Raw genomic sequence first — 20,384 nt, forward strand, 5'->3', positions numbered from 1 at the left:
TTCAAGGCACAGGGAGCTACAGGAGGAAAACTGAACTAGCCTAGGGGTTTGAAAACTCTCTAAAAGGAAGTTTAAACTGGCACCTAGATAAAGAAGAATTAACTGAGAGTAGAGAGGGAAGACGGAGAAGGCAATGGCACCCCACTCTAGTACTCTTGCCTGGAAAATCCCATGGACGGAGGAGCCTGGTAGGCTGCAGTCCATGGGGTCGCTAAGAGTCAAGACACGACTGAGCAACTTCACTTTCACTTTTCACTTTCATGCATTGGAGAAGGAAATGGCAGTGTTCTTGCCTGGAGAATCCCAGGTACGGGGAAGCCTGGTGGGCTGCCGTCTATGGGGTCGCACAGAGTTGGACACGACTGAAGCGACTTAGCAGCAGCAGCAACAGAGGGAAGAGGGGCATCTCAAGCAGCAAGAACAGATGTATGAAACCCTGAAGACAAGAAAGGACATCTCTGAGACACTGAAAGGAGTTCAGTTTCAAGTTTTTTTGTTTTTGTTTTGGCTGCTTGGCATATGGGAGCTTAGTTCCCTGATCAGGGCTCAAACCTGGGTCATCCCCTGCAGTAGAAGCTTGGAGTCTTTTTTTTTTAATAAACTTTATTTGTTTACTTTTAAAAGATTTTTCTTTATGTATTTTTGGCTGCACTGGTCTTTGTTGCTGCACCCAGGCTTTCTCTAGTTTCTGTAAGCAGGGACTGTTTTTCATTGCAGTGTGCAGGCTTCTCACTGTGGTGGTCTGTCTGCCTGTGGAGCACAGGCTCTAGGTGTGAGGGCTTCAGTTGCCTTGGTGCATGGCGTTAGTTGCCCCGAGGCATGTGGGATCTTCCCAGACCAGGGATTGAACCCATGTCCCTTGCATTGGCAGGCAGATTCTTAAACCCTGCACCACCAGGGGAGTCTCAGGGGTTCAGATATTGAGTTTAAGGTAGGAAATGTTGAGAGTTGGCTTGTAGAGGTAGATGAAGGTCTTTCAGATAAGTTGTTCAGGTCTTTATAAACTGTTCCTGTTTTTATCACTGTGTAACAAATCACACAAAACTAAGTGACTTCAAACAGTCATTTTCTTCTTTCATGGTTCTTCTCAGGAATTTGAAAAGAGCTAAGTGGGGGCATTTCTTTTCCATGGGGATGGTCTTGATCCCTGTCTCCTGTACAATGTCACGAACCTCATTCCATAGTTCATCAGGCACTCTATCTATCAGATCTAGGCCCTTAAATCTATTTCTCACTTCCACTGTATAATCATAAGGGATTTGATTTAGGTCATACCTGAATGGTCTAGTGGTTTTCCCTACTTTCTTCAATTTAAGTCTGAATTTGGCAATAAGGAGTTCATGGTCTGAGCCACAGTCAGCTCCTGGTCTTGTTTTTGCTGACTGTATAGAGCTTCTCCATCTTTGGCTGCAAAGAATATAATCAGTCTGATTTCAGTGTTGACCATCTGGTGATGTCCATGTATAGAGTCTTCTCTTGTGTTGTTGGAAGAGAGTGTTTGTTATGACTAGTGCATTTTCTTGGCAAAACTCTATTAGTCTTTGACCTGCTTCATTCCGTATTCCAAGGCCAAATTTGCCTGTTACTCCAGGTGTTTCTTTACTTCCTACTTTTGCATACCAGTCCCCTATAATGAAAAGGACATCTTTTTTGGGTGTTAGTTCTAAAAGGTCTTGTAGGTCTTCATAGAACCATTCAACTTCAGCTTCTTCAGCATTACTGGCTGGGGCATAGACTTGGATTACTGTGGTATTGAATGGTTTGCCTTGGAAACGAACAGAGATCACTCTCGCGTTTTTGAGATTGCATCCAAGTACGGCATTTCGGACTCTTTTGTTGACCATGATGGCCACTCCATTTCTTCTGAGGGATTCCTGCCCGTGGTAGTAGATATAATTGTCATCTGAGTTAAATTCACCCATTCCAGTCCATTTCAGTTTGCTTATTCCTAGAATCTCGACATTCACTCTTGCCATCTCTTGTTTGACCACTTCCAATTTGCCTTGATTCATGGACCTGACATTCCAGGTTCCTATGCAGTATTGCTCTTTACAGCATCGGACCTTGCTTCTATCACCAGTCACATCCACAGCTGGGTATTCTTTTTGCTTTGGCTCCATCCCTTCATTCTTTCTGGAGTTATTTCTCCACTGATCTCCAGTAGCATATTGGGCACCTACTGACCTGGGGAGTTTCTTTTTCAGTATCCTATCATTTTGCCTTTTCATACTGTGTATGGGGTTCTCAAGGCAAGAATACTGAAGTGGTTTGCCATTCCCTTCTCCAGTGGACCACATTCTGTCAGATCTCTCCACCATGACCCACCCACCTTGGGTTGCCCCACGGGCATGGCTTAGTTTCACTGAGTTAGACAAGGCTGTGGTCCTAGTGTGATTAGATTGACTAGTTTTCTGTGAGTATGGTTTCAGTGTGTTTGCCCTCTGACGCCCTCTTGCAACACCTACCATCTTACTTGGGTTTCTATTACCTTGGGCGTGGGGTATCTCTTCATGGCTGCTCCAGCAAAGCGCAGCCATTGCTCCTTACCTTGGACGAGGGTTATCTCCTCACCGTGCCCTTCCTGACCTTCAACGTGGGATAGCTCCTCTAGGCCCTCCTACGCCCCCGCAGCCACGGCTCCTTGGACGTGGGGTTGGTCCTCCCGGCCGCCGCCCTTGGCCTCGGGCATGGGGGCGTGGGGTAGCTCCTCCAGCCCGCTGACCCTGGCTTGGGGCGTGGGGTCTCGCCTCCCGGCCGCCGCCCCTGACCTCGGACGCGGGGTAACCCCTCTCGTCGCCGCCCCTGACCTCCGACGCGGGGCAACCCCTCTCGTCGCAGCCCCTGACCTCGGACGGGGGGCAACCCCTCTCGTCGCCGCCCCGACCTCGGACGCGGTTAACCCCTCTCGTCGCTGCCCCTGACCTTGGACGCAGGGTAGCTCCTCTCGGCCGTTCCTGCGCCGTCGCAGCATGTTTACTCTCGGCCGCTACCCCTGACCTCGGACGCGAGGTAACCCCTCTGGTCGCCGCCCCTGACCTCGGACGCGAGGCAACCCCTCTCGTCGCCTCCCATGACCTTGGACGCGAGGTAACCCCTCTCGTCGCCGCCCCTGACCTCGGACGCGGTTAACCCCTCTCGTCGCCGCCCCTGACCTCGGACACGGTTAACCCCTCTCGTCGCCTCCCCTGACCTCGGACACGGGGTAACCCCTCTCGTCGCCGCCCCTGACCTCGGACGCGGTTAACCCCTCTCGTCGCCGCCCCTGACCTCGGACGCGAGGTAACCCCTCTGGTCGCCGCCCCTGACCTCGGACGCGAGGCAACCCCTCTCGTCGCCTCCCCTGACCTCGGACGCGAGGTAACCCCTCTCGTCGCCGCCCCTGACCTCGGACACGGGGTAACCCCTCTCGTCGCCGCCCCTGACCTCGGACGCGGTTAACCCCTCTCGTCGCCGCCCCTGACCTCGGACGCGGTTAACCCCTCTCGTCGCCTCCCCTGACCTCGGACGCGGTTAACCCCTCTCGTCGCCTCCCCTGACCTCAGACACGGGGTAACCCCTCTCGTCGCCGCCCCTGACCTCGGACGCGGTTAACCCCTCTCGTCGCCTCCCCTGACCTCGGACGCGAGGTAACCCCTCTCGTCGCCGCCCCTGACCTCGGACGCGGTTAACCCCTCTCGTCGCCTCCCCTGACCTCGGACGCGAGGTAACCCCTCTCGTCGCCGCCCCTGACCTCGGACGCGGTTAACCCCTCTCGTCGCCGCCCCTGACCTCGGACGCGGGGTAGCTCCTCTCAGCCTTTCCTGCGCCGTCACAGCCTGTTTACTCTCGGCCGCTGCCCCTGACCTCGGACGCGAGGTAACTCCTCCCGTCGCTGCCCCTGACCTCGGACGCGAGGTAATCCCTCGCGTCGCCGCCCCTGACCTCGGACGCAGGGTAGTTCCTCTCGGCCGTTCCTGCGCTGTCACAGCCTGTTTACTCTCGGCCGCTGCCCCTGACCTCGGACGCGGGGTAGCTCCTCCCGTCGCTGCCCCTGACCTCGGACGCGAGGTAATGCCTCGCGTCGCCGCCCCTGACCTCGGACGCAGGGTAGTTCCTCTCGGCCGTTCCTGCGCTGTCACAGCCTGTTTACTCTCGGCCGCTGCCCCTGACCTCGGACGCGGGGTAACTCCTCTCGTCGCTGCCCCTGAGCTCAGACTCGGGGTAGCTCCTCTCGGCCGTTCCTGTGCCGTCGCAGCCTGTTTACTCTCGGCCGCTGCCCCTGACCTCGGACGCGGGGTAACCCCTCTCGTTGCCGCCCCTGACCTCAGACGCGGGGTAACCCCTCTCGTCGCCGCCCCTGACCTCGGACGCGGTTAACCCCTCTCGTCGCCGCCCCTGACCTTGGACGCGGGGTAACCCCTCTCGTCGCCGCCCCTGACTTCGGACGCGGTTAACCCCTCTCGTCGCCGCCCCTGACCTCGGACGCAGGGTAGCTCTTCTCGGCCGTTCCTGCTCCGTCACAGCCTGTTTACTCTCGGCCGCTGCCCCTGACCTTGGACGCGAGGTAACTCCTCTCGTCGCCGCCCCTGACCTCGGACGCGGGGTAAGCCCTCTCATCGCCGCCCCAGACCTCGGACGCGGGGTAACCCCTCTCATCGCTGCCACTGACCTCAGACGTGGGGAAGCTCCTCTTGGCCGTTCCTGCGCCGTCGCAGCCTGTTTACTCTCGGCCGCTGCCCCTGACTTCGGACGCGACGTAACCCCTCTCGTCGCCGCCCCTGACCTCGGACGTGGGGTAATCCCTCTCGTCGCCGCCCCTGACCTCGGACGCGGGGTCGCCCCTCTCGTCGCCGCCCCTGACCTCGGACGCGGGGTCGCCCCTCTCGTCGCCGCCCCTGACCTCGGACGCGGGGTCGCCCCTCTCGTCGCCGCCCCTGACCTCGGACGCCGGGTAGCTCCTCTCGGCCATTCCTGCGCCGTCGCAGCCTGTTTACTCTCGGCCGCCGCTGCTGACGTCGGACGTGGGGTGGCTCCTCTCGGCCGAGCTTTAGCGCGCCCGTCGCCGCCGCCTCCGCCTTACAAATAGCTGGGAAAAGAAGAGAAGCGAAAAGCAAAGGAGAAAAGGAAAGATATAAACATCTGAATGCAGAGTTCCAAAGAATAGCAAGAAGAGATAAGAAAGCCTTCTTCAGCGATCAATGCAAAGACATAGAGGAAAACAACAGAATGGGAAAGACTAGGGATCTCTTCAAGAAAATCAGAGATACCAAAGGAACATTTCATGCAAAGATCAGCTCGATAAAGGACAGAAATGGTATGGACCTAACAGAAGCATAAGATATTAAGAAGAGATGGCAAGAATACACAGAAGAACTGTACAAAAACAGATCTTCACGACCCAGATAATCACGATGGTGTGATCACTGACCTAGAGCCAGACATCCTGGAATGTGAAGTCAAGTGGGCCTTAGAAAGCATCACTACGAACAAAGCAAGTGGAGGTGATGGAATTCCAGTTGAGCTATTCCAAATCCTGAAAGATGATGCTGTGAAAGTGCTGCACTCAATATGCCAGCAAATTTGGAAAACTCACCAGTGGCCACAGGACTGGAAAAGGTCAGTTTTCATTCCAATCCCAAAGAAAGGCAATGCCAAAGAATGCTCAAACTACCGCACAATTGCACTCATCTCCCACGCTAGTAAAGTAATGCTCAAAATTCTCCAAGCCAGGCTTCAGCAATATGTGAACCGTGAACTTCCTGATGTTCAAGCTGGTTTTAGAAAAGGCAGAGGAACCAGAGATCAAATTGCCAACATCCGCTGGATCATGGAGAAAGCAAGAGAGTTCCAGAAAAGCATCTATTTCTGCTTTATTGACTATGCCAAAGCCTTTGACTGTGTGGATCACAATACACTGTGGAAAATACTGAAAGAAATGGGAATACCAGACCACCTGATCTGCCTCTTGAGAAATTTGTATGCAGGTCAGGAAGCAACAGTTAGAACTGGACATGGAACAACAGACTGGTTCCAAATAGGAAAAGGAGTACGTCAAGGCTGTATATTGTCACCCTGCTTATTTAACTTATATGCAGAGTACATCATGAGAAACGCTGGACTGGAAGAAACACAAACTGGAATCAAGATTTCCGGGAGAAATATCAAAAACCTCAGATATGCAGATGACACCACCCTTATGGCAGAAAGTGAAGAGGAACTCAAAAGCCTTATGATGAAAGTGAAAGTGGAGAGTGAAAAAGTTGGCTTAAAGCTCAACATTCAGAAAACGAAGATCATGGCATCCGGTCCCATCACTTTATGGGAAATAGATGGGGAAACAGTGGAAACAGTGTCAGACTATTTTTCTGGGCTCCAAAATCACTACAGATGGTGACTGCAGCCATGAAATTAAAAGACGCTTACTCCTTGGAAGGAAAGTTATGACCAACCTAGATAGCATATTCAAAAGCAGAGACATTACTTTGCCAACAAAGGTTTGTCTAGTCAAGGCTATGGTTTTTCCTGTGGTCATGTATGGATGTGAGAGTTGGACTGTGAAGAAGGCTGAGTGCCGAAGAATTGATGCTTTTGAACTGTGGTGTTGGGGAAGACTCTTGAGAGTCCCTTGGACTGCAAGGAGATCCAACCAGTCCATTCTGAAGGAGATCAGCCCTGGAATTTCTTTGGAAGGAATGCTGCTAAAGCTGAAACTCCAGTACTTTGGCCATCTCATGCGAAGAGTTGACTCATTGGAAAAGACTCTGATGCTGGGAGGGATTGGGGGCAGGAGGAGAAGGGGACGACAGAGGATGAGATGGCTGGATGGCATCACTGACTCGATGGATGTGAGTCTGAGTGAACTCCGGGAGTTGGTGATGGACAGGGAGGCCTGGCGTGCTGCGATTCATGGGGTCGCAAAGAGTCGGACACGACTGAGCGACTGATCTGATCTGAAGTGGGGGCAGTTCTGGCTTAGGCCCTTATGTGATTGTAGTTAGATGGTGGCTTTCTCAAGTTGGGTTGGGGCTTTTCCCTGTGGTCTCTCTTTATGGACTATGATGAGCTTCCTCCCATAATGACAGCCTCAGCACAGTCAGACTGTTCTACTTGTGACCGAAGGCTTTAAGAATGAGTATCCAGGCAAGCAAAGTGGAAGTTGCCTTGCTTTTTATGACCTAGCCTCTGAAGTTGCATGGTATCCCTCCTGCTACAGTACTATGTGGGTAGAAACATTCACAGAATACCATCCAGTTTCCAAAGAAGAGGCACAGACCCTATCTCTTGATGGGCAGAGTGTTAAAATCACAGTATATGAAAAGCACACGTGGCTGGGAGATATTGCCTTGATATTTTTGGAAAACACAATCTATAGCACATGCTTTATTAAGGAGTTTGGTGAGTTGCCTCTTTTTTTTTTTTTGATGTGGGCCATTTTTTAAAGTCTTTATTGAATTTGTTACAATGTTGCTTCTGTTTTATGTTTTGGTTTTTTGGCCATGAGGCTGTGGGGGATCTTAGCTCCCCAACCAGAGACTGAACCCATACCACCTGCATTAGAAAGTGAAGTCTTAACCACTGTATCACCAGGGAAGTCCTAAAAGTTAGGGAGAAATTACATTTTTTTTCCTGGACCTTAGTTCCCCACCCAGGGATTGAACCCGTGCCCCTTGCATCAGAAGGCAGAGTGTTAACCTGTTAACCACTGGACCACTGGGAAAGTCCCTTGGTGGGCTTCTTCTAAGGCAATGAAAAACCTCTTTGGGCTTTCAAAGCAGGGGAGTGATATTTGTGATTTAGATTTTAGAACTTGTGATTTTTAGAAAGATTATTCTTACTTTGCAGGATGGAAAGCAGGGAGACCAGTTAGGAAGCTGTTGCCATGATATTGAGAGAGATGAGAGATGATGAGGTGAGAAATGATGGTGGCTTGGACTGGAGTCATGTTTTAGGGATGAGGAGACTGGTTAAGACTTGGATACCAATTAGATACAGGTAGAGGTTGTCGATGATAAGATACTTCGATTTGGCATCTGGCTTGGGCAACTGGGTGAATGGCATTGCCATTTACTTATGGGGGAGCACTGGAGGAGCAGTAGGTTTGCTGGAAATTGTTGGGATCAATTTGTGCCTGGTGATGCTGAGTAGGTGGTTGGATATTCATAGGTATCTGGAATCATGACAGTTGGGCTGGTGATATACTTTGGGGAATCCTCAATGTATAGTTGAAATCACAGTAGGAGATGAGATCATCCTAGGAGAGAATAAGAAAGGGAAGAGAAAAGGGCTTAGGATATACTCTTAGAATTCTTCGAAGAGGAGAGCAATTTGAGGAGTCAGTGGCTGACAGTGTCCAATCTGCTAAGAGGTCAAGCTAGATAGGACCAGGTGGAGTTGAATTTATCAACATGAAGATCACTGGTGACTTTGGAGAGGGAACTTTCAGGGCAATGAGGGTAGAGTTAGATTTCAGACAGATGGCTTATTCATCCTGCAAGATTTATTGAGTATCTACTCTATGCCTAGTTCTGGGTTAGGGCCTGGGGATACAAGGATAAGTGTGACCCAGTGTCTACCTGCACAGAGCTCACAGTTGACGGGAGAAACAGATATGTAAAGTGTTCAGAAGAAAGGCAGCACTCCCAAGAGAGGTTGGTTTGCACTCAAAATTAGTCTTTTTTGGAGGAACTGTTAAGTAAGATAAGGAGCAGAACAGCATTAGACTTGGGAAGAAGGAAGTCAAGGAGCACTTTGGCAGTTTTTTCACTGGGGTCATGGAGCTGCATTGTGGAGACAAGGGCAGGTGAGGGAATGTAGGTGTGCTTTCTAAAAGATGGACTCTGCAGGCAAGAAGAGCAGTTGTTAGAGGCAGGGGCTCAGGCTGAGGGAGGAGCTTATGGGAAAGACAGGCCTGCCTTATATTGGTTTGGGGGTATATTTCTCAACTTGGATAAAGTATTCTTAGCCTACAGTGAGGTCTTCTTCATTGGAATGCTTGGGCGCCTAGAGTCAGCATCTCTGCCCCTTGAATGGTGCAGAGCATCCCCTCACCCCTTTAAGAGGTGGTGTGCATGGTGGGTAAGAGCACGGAATCAGGCAGGTTGAATTTATTAGCCTTGATTTCCTCATCTGTAGAATGGGATTCTACCTCTAGAAGCACGATGTATATTTCTACCATACTTTCATCCTTTTCATCAGTGACAATTTCGAGAGAGCATATAAAGATTTTACTTCTTTCGGGGTGGCATGTATTTCCTTTACAGGCATAATCTTCCTTTAAAGCTGCTGATGAACTGACTACAGCCCTAGATAAGCTAGTATTGCAAATAGATCTTGGAATCATTGACCGATTATTGCATAAATAAGTTGTTGGTATGCATGAGTGACTCCACTCATTGCTGATTTCATTGTTAGGGCAAATACACGGTGCTCCCTCTGCCAGGAATTCCGCCTCCCTTCCCTCAACCCCAGCATGGAGCCTCTACACGCAGTCCAGGTAGCAATGGCCCTGGTGTCTGCCTGAACCCACTTTGCTGCCCCAGAATGGGTGGGTTGCCTCTCAGTGACTTTTACAGCACCTGATTCTTGCAATTGTCCATGTTCACTTTTCTGGGAAGGCTGGAGACTGTTTTTATTTTTAATATTTTAAAAACTTATTTACTTGGCTGCGCCAGGTCTTAGTTGCACCATGTGAAATCTTCAGTCTTCCCCGTGGCATTTGGGATCTTTAGTTGCGGCATGCAAACTCTTAGTTATGGCATGTGGGATCTAGTTCCCCAACCAGGGGTCGAACCCAGGCCCCCTGCATTGGGAGCGTGGAGTCCTAGCCACTGCACCACCAGGGAAGTCCCAGGGCACTGGGTCTTAAAAACAGAGTCTGCACAGCTTCTGGAATATAGTGGGTTCAGTCTCAACACATGCTTGTTGGATGGCTGGATCCATGGGGGAATGAATGGATGAGTGGATGAATTCTGAGTTCTGAAGGAACCTTGCTGTCCTGTCTAGGGTGCTATAAATGGTTACTTTTCCCAACCAGATGGGTGTGCATTTGGTCCCTCCTGAAACTAATTACTCTGGCTTCTAGGAGCTCTTTGAGGATTGCTCCAGTTCTTTGCAGCCAGAAGCCCTGATACCCCAGAGGGCAATAGTCCCACTCCCTGGCCCACATCCTTGCATGCAAATAGAGCATATGGTATAGTGGAACGTGTACAAGCCTTGGAGCTGGCCAGTGAGTAGCCTCAGTTCCCTCAATTGTAAGCTGAAGATAGTAAACCTACTCTGTTTGATTAAATTAGATAATGTATGTAACAATGTTGGGATTTCTTGGTGGCTCAGACAGTAAAGAATCTGCCTGCAATACAGGAGACCTGGGTTTGATCCTTGGGTCAGGAAGAGCCCCTGGAGAAGCAGCCCACTCCAGTACTCTTGCTTGGGAAATCCCATCAACAGGGGAGCCTGGTGAGCTACAGTCCATGGGGTCATAAAGAGTTGGATACGACTGATCAACTCACACACATGCACACACGTAAGAATGTGAGTGACCAACACATAATTGTCAGTCAAAAATGGTATCTATTGCTGCAAGTTATACTCACAGTCATATACATCTTATTAATTTCTAAAACCTTGACTTTCTGTATTCTGTCTTTAGATGATTAAAAGCAGTTTTAATCTTAAGTAGCTTAGAGATCAGCAGGGATGGCTGAGACTCCTCTTCCTCTTTGCGGGGGAGGTGGAGGTGGTGTTGTTAGGACGAGGTGTCCAGAAACCCAGCTCCACACAGCTGACTGACTGCCCTGACTGACTGCCCTTTCTTTGGAGCCAATGTGCTTTGGTCCATTGTTAATTTATTTTGATTTCTAGCTTTTGGGAGTTCCCCAAGCAGGGATTGAACCTGGGTCAGGGCACTGAAAGCACTGAGTCCTAACCACTAGACCCCCAGGGAATTCCCTGCTTTGGCCCATTGTTAGCAGCACTGGATGTTTCTGCTCCTGTCTTGCCTACACTCACCCTCCCTTTGACCTAGTTTTTTTGGTCTAGATCCTTGCCTTTGGTCAATGGGATGATTTATCTCCTGTGTGTTCTGTACCGGTCGGCTAGCAGCACACATGTGGGGCTGGAGGGGGAGCTGTGAACAGACTGCTCTTTAGTATCAGATAGTCTTGGTGTCCCTGATGCTTGACCCTTGTGATTTGTGTGTAGTAAGTGCTTTTCTCAAGAGGAAAGGGTTATATGTATGCACATAGCTGATTCCCAGGTGGTGCTAGTGGTAAATGCAGGAGATGTAAGAGATGTGGGTTCGATCCCTGGGTTGGGAAAATCCCCTGGAGGAGGGCATGGCAATCCACTCGAGTATTCTTGCCTGGAGAATCCCATGGACAGACGAACATGGTGGACTACAATCCATGGAGTCCCAAAGAGTTGGACATGACTGACGTGACTTAGCAGCAGCAGGTGCTTTTTAGTGAATGTTGGCTGGAGGAATAAACAGAAGGTCCGGCTCCATGTTCATCTTGGCAGAGAAGGGCATTGCCTGCTCTTGGCTCTCAGGGTGCTGGTGGGGCAGATGGCTGCTGTGGGCTGAGGGGAGGGCGACTGCTTGAGCTGCTTGTGGACTCCCAAGGACCTCAGGTCTCTGAGAGCTTTGGCCCCTGCCCTTGGGCAGCTTCTTCTGGTACCAGAACCACTGACTTCATGTCCTTGCGGCTAATGAGGTGGAACAGCCAGACGCTGGGCCCCCAACTGCCTATTGCCCTTTGAACTTTCTACTTGGAAGCTGGTTGCCTCTCCCAGAGGGGTTTTCCATTGTACATTAGGGGCGAGGAAGCTTACAATTCATGTTCCACATTGACAGCAACACAGGGACTAGAGTCGTTCTGGAAGGGCGTCACCATGGACCTTGGAACAGACCCATCACCAGCAGGGAGGGCGGTGGGGCTCTGTGCTGGCCTGAGCCCCAAGACTTTTCAGGGGTTCACCTTTATCTCTTTTCCTGTTCTCTTTCTCTCCATCTCAGAAGAGGTTAAGGAAATGGCCTAGAGGAGGCTGGTAAAGGAGCTTGGGCCCCAATCTCAGCTGAACATTGGAGTCACCAAGGGGGTTTAAAAAAACATTCATGGCCCCTTCCTCTCCCTCTCTTCTTCATCAATCAAATAACTCTGAACCACTGGGTAGAAGAATGGGAATAGACTTGGAGGACAAGGCTTGAGGAAGCAGAAAGTTGCTGCTGAGGAAAACTAACTGGGGCCTTGGGAAGAAAGGTTATCAACTGTCAGCTTTAGAATCACCTGGGGAGCTTTAAAAACATACCGATGCCTGGGCTCCACCTCAGAGCTTGGCTGCTTTGGCCTGGGTGGGGCCCGAGCACTGGACTTTGTTAAAGCTTGTCAAGTGATGCCTCTGTGGAGCCAGGAGAGCTGAGCTAAGCAGTGAGGGTTTGGGCTTGCCTTGATCTGGGTAGTTCTGTATGTGATGATTTTGTTTCATGAGCTAAGGTAGCCTGAGGCAAGCAGATAACCAGGCTCCCCCAGGGGAGCCCCATCTCAGCCTTTCTGAGAATTTCAGAGGTGGAGACCCAGAGCTGTAGGTTCACATTCCTTGGGCCATTCTGATGCTCACTCGGGCTTGGTGTCCTGTTTCTTAGAACCTGAACTGGACCTAGCTGAGCAAACCAATAAGAATCCAGTTCACCAGGACTCGCTAGCTTCAAGATGGGAGCTGATGGAGTGGTTTAATAGGCGAGCCTGCCAGTTTGCTTGCTCCGCTGGGCGGTGCGGAGCCACGGGGACTGAAATGCTGAGTCCAGTAGGCAGAGTGGGAGGGATCTGATCGAGTGACCCATGGGGTTTATGCTCTGTGTGTCTTCCTGCCAGATGCTGTCACACATGATGCTTCAGTAAGCAAAATTTCTGTAGCCTGTAAAAGTAAGAGTCTGAGGGTCATCTGTTATCTGGGAAATACAGTGGCTCCTTGGAAGGAAGAAATAACCCATCAAGGAAGCTAAGAAGAAAAAGGGATTTTTGAGATCCTGAGAGAGTCCTAAACCACCATCAGACAACAAAAACCAAAACCAGCAGTGGTGGGACTTCTGGGGGTCTGGGGGTTAGGACTTGGTGCTTCCACCACCATGGCGCTGGGTTTAATCCCTGGTTGGGAAACTAAGAATCCCACAAGCCATGTGGCACAACCAGAAAACAAAACAAAAAACAAGCAGTAGAGAGAAAAGAGGGAAAACTTGAAATGTCTGGCTTAGGGCAGCAGATCTGAGGTTTTTTTGGAGAGCTTACATCTGGTCCTCCTGAGGACACACGGTGGTAGAGTACCCTGGAGGCGTCTGGGGTTTGCAGGTCTGGATGTTCCACTTAAGGGGCTAGGCTGCTCCGTAGCAGTTGACTGACTACACACAGCCTGGCCTAATGCAGAGATGGGTGGTTTTTCTTGAGGACCATGTGACAAAGAGCTTGCTCACCCCAGTTAAGCCCAGGGGCTGCTATCCTGCTGTTGGCCACTGAGGAGTGAATAATTTCACCATTCAGAAGGCATGTGGGATGTGTCACTGCTGACTTTGAAGTCTGAGATAGCAAACTGAGTGGCAGGTGGGATCTTCATCTCTGTCATTTGAAGGCTGTGAATATGGAAGAAAAAGAACACGGAACTGAGTGCTGAAATGTAAATGCTAAGACACCCAGAAAGAGACACTCTGGTTAGGAGCAGATTTCATAGAGATTGGGAGAGGTGCATTTAATAAAACTTTAAACTGAAATTTTAGGGGAAAGGAGAAAAATACACAGATAAAAGTATTCATCTGGGTATTTTGGAAGCTATGAGATATAGGGAAAGAAGAATAAAGGTGAAAAGTTGCTCAGTAATGCATTTGCAGAAGCTAGAAGACTGGGAGTGATGCTTTTGGACTCATCGGCATTCAGTGAGGCTAATAAGTACATTTGCTTTTTACTTTTACTGTGGGAAGAAGCAATTTCATATTTGATAAGACTATGACAGTGAAAGAGCACGTGTATATGCTCAGTTGTATCCGACTCTTTGAAACTCAATGGACTGTAGCCCACCAGACTCCTCTGTCCATAGGATTTTTCAGGCAAGAATACCTGAGTTGCCATTTGCTCCTCCAGGGGATCTTGCCAACCCAGGGATCAAGCCCACATCTCCTGCTTTGGCAGGAGGTTCTTTACCACTGAGCCACCTGGGATGCATACCTTGTTCAAAAGTGATGGACCTGTAGAAGAGCTGAGACTGCTGTAGTATATCAAAGAGAGGTACTTGTATGAGGATCTGCTGTAATAAGGGATGCCTGCTCCCTCTGGGATTGATTGCAGTGAGGGAAATTTCAGGGCCAAGATTCAGAAACCTCTGGAGAGGATTTTCCCTCTCCTTTTTCACTCTCCCTACAATGTAATGGACAATACTGTCTGCTATTGCTTCCAGTTCTCTCCCTACAGGAGGGCTGCTCCTCACAAGTAAGCAGGAGAAGTCTCTTTCTTCCTCATACAGATATGTGGCCCATCTCTTAGAAAGGGTGCCAAGGGCCCGCCCTCTGTTAATCCCGTCTGCTTACCATGGGGGGAATTATTACATGGTGCTATTAGAGGGCTCTTGGGTTTTACCTAGGGATTTCTGCTGAAGGTTTCCCTTAGTAAAGAGCATGGAAATAAACCCCTCACCCTAAAGGAAGAAGCATGGTAAAGAGAGCAAGAGGACAAAAGCAAAAAGAAGTGGGAATGATGTAATTGTGGGAGTATACTGCACAGCATCAGATGAGAATAAATATTTTGCTTTCCTCAAGTACAAATCATAAAATTTGTACAAAAGGAAGATATGGTAGCAATGGAAACTTCAATTCCCTGAGCTGCTTTGGCCAAAATCAGTTGCCTTCTATCAGAAGCAGTACTTCTCTACATTAAAAAAATGATTTGTTGTGGAAATTTTCACATATACAAAAGTAGAGCAAATTATACAATGAATTCTCAGGGTTCAAACACCAGATCAGTGACTGTCACCACTGTTTTATCATTGTCTATGCTCCACTCAGTCTTTTATCACCCACCACTAGATTATTTAAATCAAATCCAAGACATCAAGGTAAGTAGTTCATAAAGACTTCAATGTGAATATATAAAGGATAAAGATTAATTATTATTATTTTCTATAACCAGGGGAAATGTGGAATCCTTGTGAGGAAGTGACTATGCCTTCTCAGAGTTGGTACGTCCCAGAAAAAAAAAAAAAAAAAAGCTAAATTTCCTCCAAAATGTACTCTAAATTTTAGGCAAAGAGATTGCAGGAAAATTCAGGGCAAGGAATTATATTTTATAGCCAGGGATTTAAAAACAAGAAAGGCCAGGAGTGTCTTCAAAATGAAACTCTGATAAAATAGTGACATTATCTTTTTTAGGAAGAATAGGGGAATCATCCAAAGAAGATGATGTGGTTGAACTCACTGATTTTTGATGACCTTAGATTTTTAGAAACAAGATATACAAGAGATAATGAGAGATGACATAATCAAGACTAAATAAATATAGGAGTGGCCCAGACCTGTGAGGAGAGTGTCCTGAAGGTTAATAAACTAAGACCTGAAGAAGTGACAAAGGTCAACAAAAGGTTCTGAGAGCAATGCTCAGAGTCAGAAGAGCAGGAGAAAGGCTGGATGCCCTAGGGTCACTTAGATCTGTGATAGTAGATGGTAGAGAGAAAGGAGACACCACAGTCCCACTTTTTCTCTAACTTTACCTGCAGAAGAATTGCTCACCTAGGAAAGGGTTCAATAAAAACCCAACAAGCCAATAGATCTAGGCCAACAAAGAAACAAGACCAAGAGAATTGAGGAGATAGTAATAAAGCATGCCATTGCTTTAAATGTTTTTAACTACCCACTTACAATGGACATGAACTTGGGCAAACTCTGGGAGATGGTGAGGGACAGGGAAGCCTGACGTGCTTCTGTCCATGGGGTCGTGAAGAGTTGGACACGACTTGGTGACTAAACAACAACTACCCCCTTCAAGCAAATGGAAAGGATTTATAATTAGTTGTGATGACAGTGACCACTAGGCATCTCCAGGATCTTGGAGAATAGGAAGGGTGTAGAAAGGAAGCTATTGAGTGATGTATTAGTTTCCTATTGCTGTTGTAGCAAATTGCCACCTATGTAGTGGTTTAAAACAACACACATTTATTATTTCACAGTTCAGTAGGTCAGAAGTCTGAAATGGGTCCCACTGGGCTAACGTCAAGGTGTCAGTGTTGCCGTGTTCCTTTCTAGAGGCTCTAGGGGAAATTCCATTTTCTCACCTTTTCTAGCTTCTAGGGGCTGCCCAGATTCCTGGGCTCATGACCCCCTTCCATCCTCAAAACCAGCAGTAGCTAGTCAAGTCTTTCTCACATCAGAAGTCTTTTGCTGACTCTTCTGCTTCTCAGGGTCACTACTATGCCCACCACAAGTGATAACCTGGCTTTCCAAAAAAAAGAGAAAGAGGTGGATTCTGAGCATTCTGCGCTGGTAATCTGAGGTTGATTCCTGCCCAAATTCTAGGCTCATCTGTTAAAACTGGTTAGCAAAATATGAAGGGAAGAAAGGAAGATCTTTAATAACCTGGATGGATTTGCTAAAAGCAAGCTAACCTCAATTTTAATTTTTTATTCAAGTGTATATATAGAGAAGAAACAGTGCACATTTTATAAGTGTACAGCTTGATGTGTGCTCAGATTGTAGAAAGCAGCCCCCTGAACCTTTCTTGTGTTCAAGTCACTTCCCCCATGCTCACCATGCACACTTTAAGGGAAATCTCTGTTCTGATTTCTAGTAGCATAGATTAATTTAGCCTGTTTTTATGTAAATGGACACAAAGGGTATGTCCTCTCGTGTCTGGCTTGTTCACTTAATGTTCGTGAAGTGTATTCCTGATTTTGTCTGTGGTTGTAGATGATTCATTTTTATTTCTGTGTGGTATTCCGTTGTATTCATTTAGCTATTCTACTCTTGATTGGCATTTGAGTTCTGTTCTGGATTAGCCCATGCAGGTACTCTCCTTGCTTTTAGTTCTACAGTTGATGCTGGGCCTTATTGCTGGAACTGGCCTCCTTCTCTAGGTGTCCATGGAGACTAGGTTTCACGCCCATTGAGAGCATCTCTTTAGAAATTATAGGAGTGACTTCTTCACAGTTGCTTCTTCCTCGAAAGCAGGGGTCAAAGCAGAAATGGAGGTGCACCTGAGTCAAGGGTCCGAGGTGATTTTCAGGTCATCTTCCTGTGGACTTCGCCCAGCACTGGGTGGAGACTGAATTGTACCTAGGAGGGTAGGGCATCCCTGATCCTTGAGGTTAAATGCCCTTGTCCTTATATTATCCTAACCCCAGGCCCCACCCCACCCACTTCCCTGCCTCTGAAGCAGGAGGTCAGGCTCCACTTCAAGAACAGTGCACTTGGCTGGGCTCCGGGGCCACCGGTCAGCTGTATCCGCTGCGGGTGGGGACGCTCAGTCAGCACTGCTGCCTGCAGGACCCGTTTCCTGCTCTCGTGGCCAAGAGGCCCTGGAGGCAGCTGAGCGCTGGGGAAGATGAGGGCTGGCGCTCTGTCCAGAGGATTCCCTTCTTCATTCAAACGGAGCCTCCCATGCTCAATATAGAGAGCAGATCAGGGGGTGATGGTGGGTCTGTGGCTGAGAACAAAGGCTCAGGAGTCGGGGAGGAGGAAACACTGGTAGTCAAAAGGCTATGAATGGATGGATATGGAAGTAGACTAGAGAAGCTGTAGGGATTAAAATGTAAGCGATCCCTGTATTTTCTTTTCAGAATTTGCTGTAGCAAAGGGTAATGGGTCGGCTTTTCCCTGTCCAGCTCCCTGGACTGAGCTGAGAACAGAACCTTGTGGCACGTGGGTACAGACTGACTGAGAGCTAGAGCCAGTCCCCGCCCATCCCAGTTTGGTGCTGGCACCCTGGTGATGCTGAGGGATAACCATGAATTTTTTTTTTTTAATAAAAAAATGTCTGTGTTGGGTCTTCGTTGTTGTGTGTGGGGGCTTCTCTCTAGTTATGGTGCTCGGACTTACTGCCCTGAGGGATGTGGGCTCTTAGTTGCCCAACCAGGGATCAAATCCACATCCCCTGCATCGGGAGGCAAGTTCTTAACCGCTGGACCACCGGGGAAGTCCCTAACTGTGAATTTTAATTATGGGATCCTGTTCCTTTGTGAATGTGGCAGCTCCAGTGGTCCTGGTGTTTCTAATCCAGCCTGGCTTAAGTTATATTTGTGTGTCAGCAGCAGAGCCTGAGGGTAAGGGGTGGAGGTTACAGGATGGGGAGAAGTGGCATGAGGGCTGCTGAATGGCTGGAGGCAGAAGCCAGTGGGGAGTGAAGGATGAGTGACTGGCTGAGGAGGATCAGCAGATCTGAAAGATTTGGCCATTTTGTGGGGGTGCTTGTGGCGACGACACACTCGTGTCTTTAATTATTAACTTAACACTGCATTGGCCTGGAGTTATGGGTGCATTTTTGCCCAGCCCTGTGATAAGGTTTGGTTGTTCATTGTCTTGTTTATTAGGCAGAAAGCCCTAATGTTTGTTTGGGACAGGAAAGCCCCCTTTCTGGAAGAACAGAAAGAGACTTGGGCAGTGAGGGAGGGGGAGACAGAAGGTGAGACGGCTTGGTTGCTCTTTCCTGCCCCTCAGGAGAAAGTAGTCCTGGGCCAGAGTGTGTTGAGACCAGGACACAAAAAACCAGGATGGCTGGGGACCCTAAAGGCCACACCACCGCCAGAATGGAGACAGGGAGTCCCTGGGGCTGAGCTGGGGGCCAGAAGCAGGCAGGCCCAGTGCTTTCTCTCTGGGAAGGCAGCCCTCCTCCTGGTGCCCCAGTTGCTGAGCTGGGAAGGAGGGAGCAGTACCGGGATCTGCTGTACCGCAGCAGGAAAGCTACAGGGTATGTGCCTACCTGCTTGTTGAAGAGGTTCGGGGGCGTGGGTTGAGGGACATTCTGCTGAATTTCAGAATTGTTTCTTTTGATTCCCCCCCTCCCCCTCCCCCCTGCCACCCCAGGCCACATCCTGGGGCTACTGGTTGACCTCACAGCCTGTGTGGGCTTCTGCTCAAGAATTTCTTCTTCTGAAGTAGCAGATTGTAGGTTTTTTTGTGGGAGAGGGATAGTGGATTTCTCTGATATTCTGATGGAAGTTATGGACCCGTTTTCTTAGAAAAATGCATATACTTTGAACATATGAACATAACACTTTACAGAGAATTCCAGGCCTTGTGGAAGCCCTAGGTTAAGAACCCTGGCTCTAAGGGCAATCCATGAAATTTGCTGGAGCTCTTCCAGGTAAAGAGTTTGCCTCTACCCCAGGGTGGAAGGACTTGAGGAATGGCCATGGCCCTGACTTTTGCATTGTCCAGTCAGGAAAAATGCCCCCTTCCTTTGTATAGGAACCTGTTTCAAGAAGCTTTCCAAGTGTGAAAACAAGCAGCTGAACGGGCCAGCAGAGGCAGGAAGTCTGGACTCCAACCTAATCCTGGTCACACATCCTGACCTGCTGGTCCAGACACTGGATAAGTTACAGCAAGGCTCATCAAGGTTAACAGTGATCCACAGCATGAGAGTGTTTATTCCTGGGCCCACATAAGGGGCTACGGGGCTGGAGTTGGGGAGAGACTGTGACTTTTCAGAGCCAACAGCCAGAATACATCACTAATCCTGTTCCGCCGCCAGTTGCCTCCTATTGCTGTGAGCACATTTGTGTGTAAGCAGATCCAGTCACTTTGTATCTCTTAAGTGCGGAGTGTGTGTGTATGTGTGTGGTGTGTGTGTGTGTGTGTGTATTGCTGTGCACCCAGGTGCTCAGCAAGTGCCTTTGAATGATAATGGTGAGGAAACTTTGGGCAGAGGTTTCCAGTACAGAGCAGGTCAGAACCTAAACACCTGTCTTTGGCCAAAGGGTCTGTTTTGTGATGGGTACTAGAAAAATTGCTTGGGGTGTCGAAGGCCCTCTGGATGGTAGGGTCAGTCACCAATCAGCATTATTTTTCTTTCAGGTCTCTTAACCTTCATTAACTGTGCCTATGTCAAGTGGGGAACCCTGGTACAAGATGTTTTCACCTACGCTAAAGTATTGGCACTGATCGCCATCATCATCGCAGGCATTGTTAGACTTGGCCAGGGTAAGAAATAATAGTAACAGCAACTCATGTTTGTTAAGCATTTTCCACGAGCTGTACTCTTCTAAGTAGCCTTTGTGCATGATTTCATTTAATAGGTACTGTTACTATTTCCTTTTATTTAGGCCATGCCCCACAGCTTGTGGGATCTTAGTTCCCCCACCAGGGATTGAACCTGTGCCCTCTGCAATGGAAGCTGAGTCCTAACAACTGGACTGCCAAGGAATTCTCTAAAGTCCCTAGC

The 20,384-nt window shown here is 48.9% G+C and overlaps 1 protein-coding gene across 3 annotated transcripts in view; it reads left to right on the forward strand.

Annotated features, from left to right (window-relative positions):
• Positions 1 to 20,384, forward strand: part of SLC7A7 (solute carrier family 7 member 7) — a 39,049-nt gene that overhangs the window by 13,447 nt on the left and 5,218 nt on the right. For all 3 annotated transcript variants that reach the window (XM_055537096.1, XM_055537095.1, XM_055537097.1), the window contains one exon: positions 20,018 to 20,143. In XM_055537096.1, coding sequence (XP_055393071.1) covers positions 20,018 to 20,143 — 126 coding nt within the window. The remainder of the gene's footprint in view (positions 1 to 20,017; positions 20,144 to 20,384) is intronic.

This window comes from Bubalus kerabau, chromosome 10, assembly GCF_029407905.1.
Source record: "Bubalus kerabau isolate K-KA32 ecotype Philippines breed swamp buffalo chromosome 10, PCC_UOA_SB_1v2, whole genome shotgun sequence".
NCBI classification, from domain to species: Eukaryota; Metazoa; Chordata; class Mammalia; order Artiodactyla; family Bovidae; genus Bubalus; species Bubalus kerabau.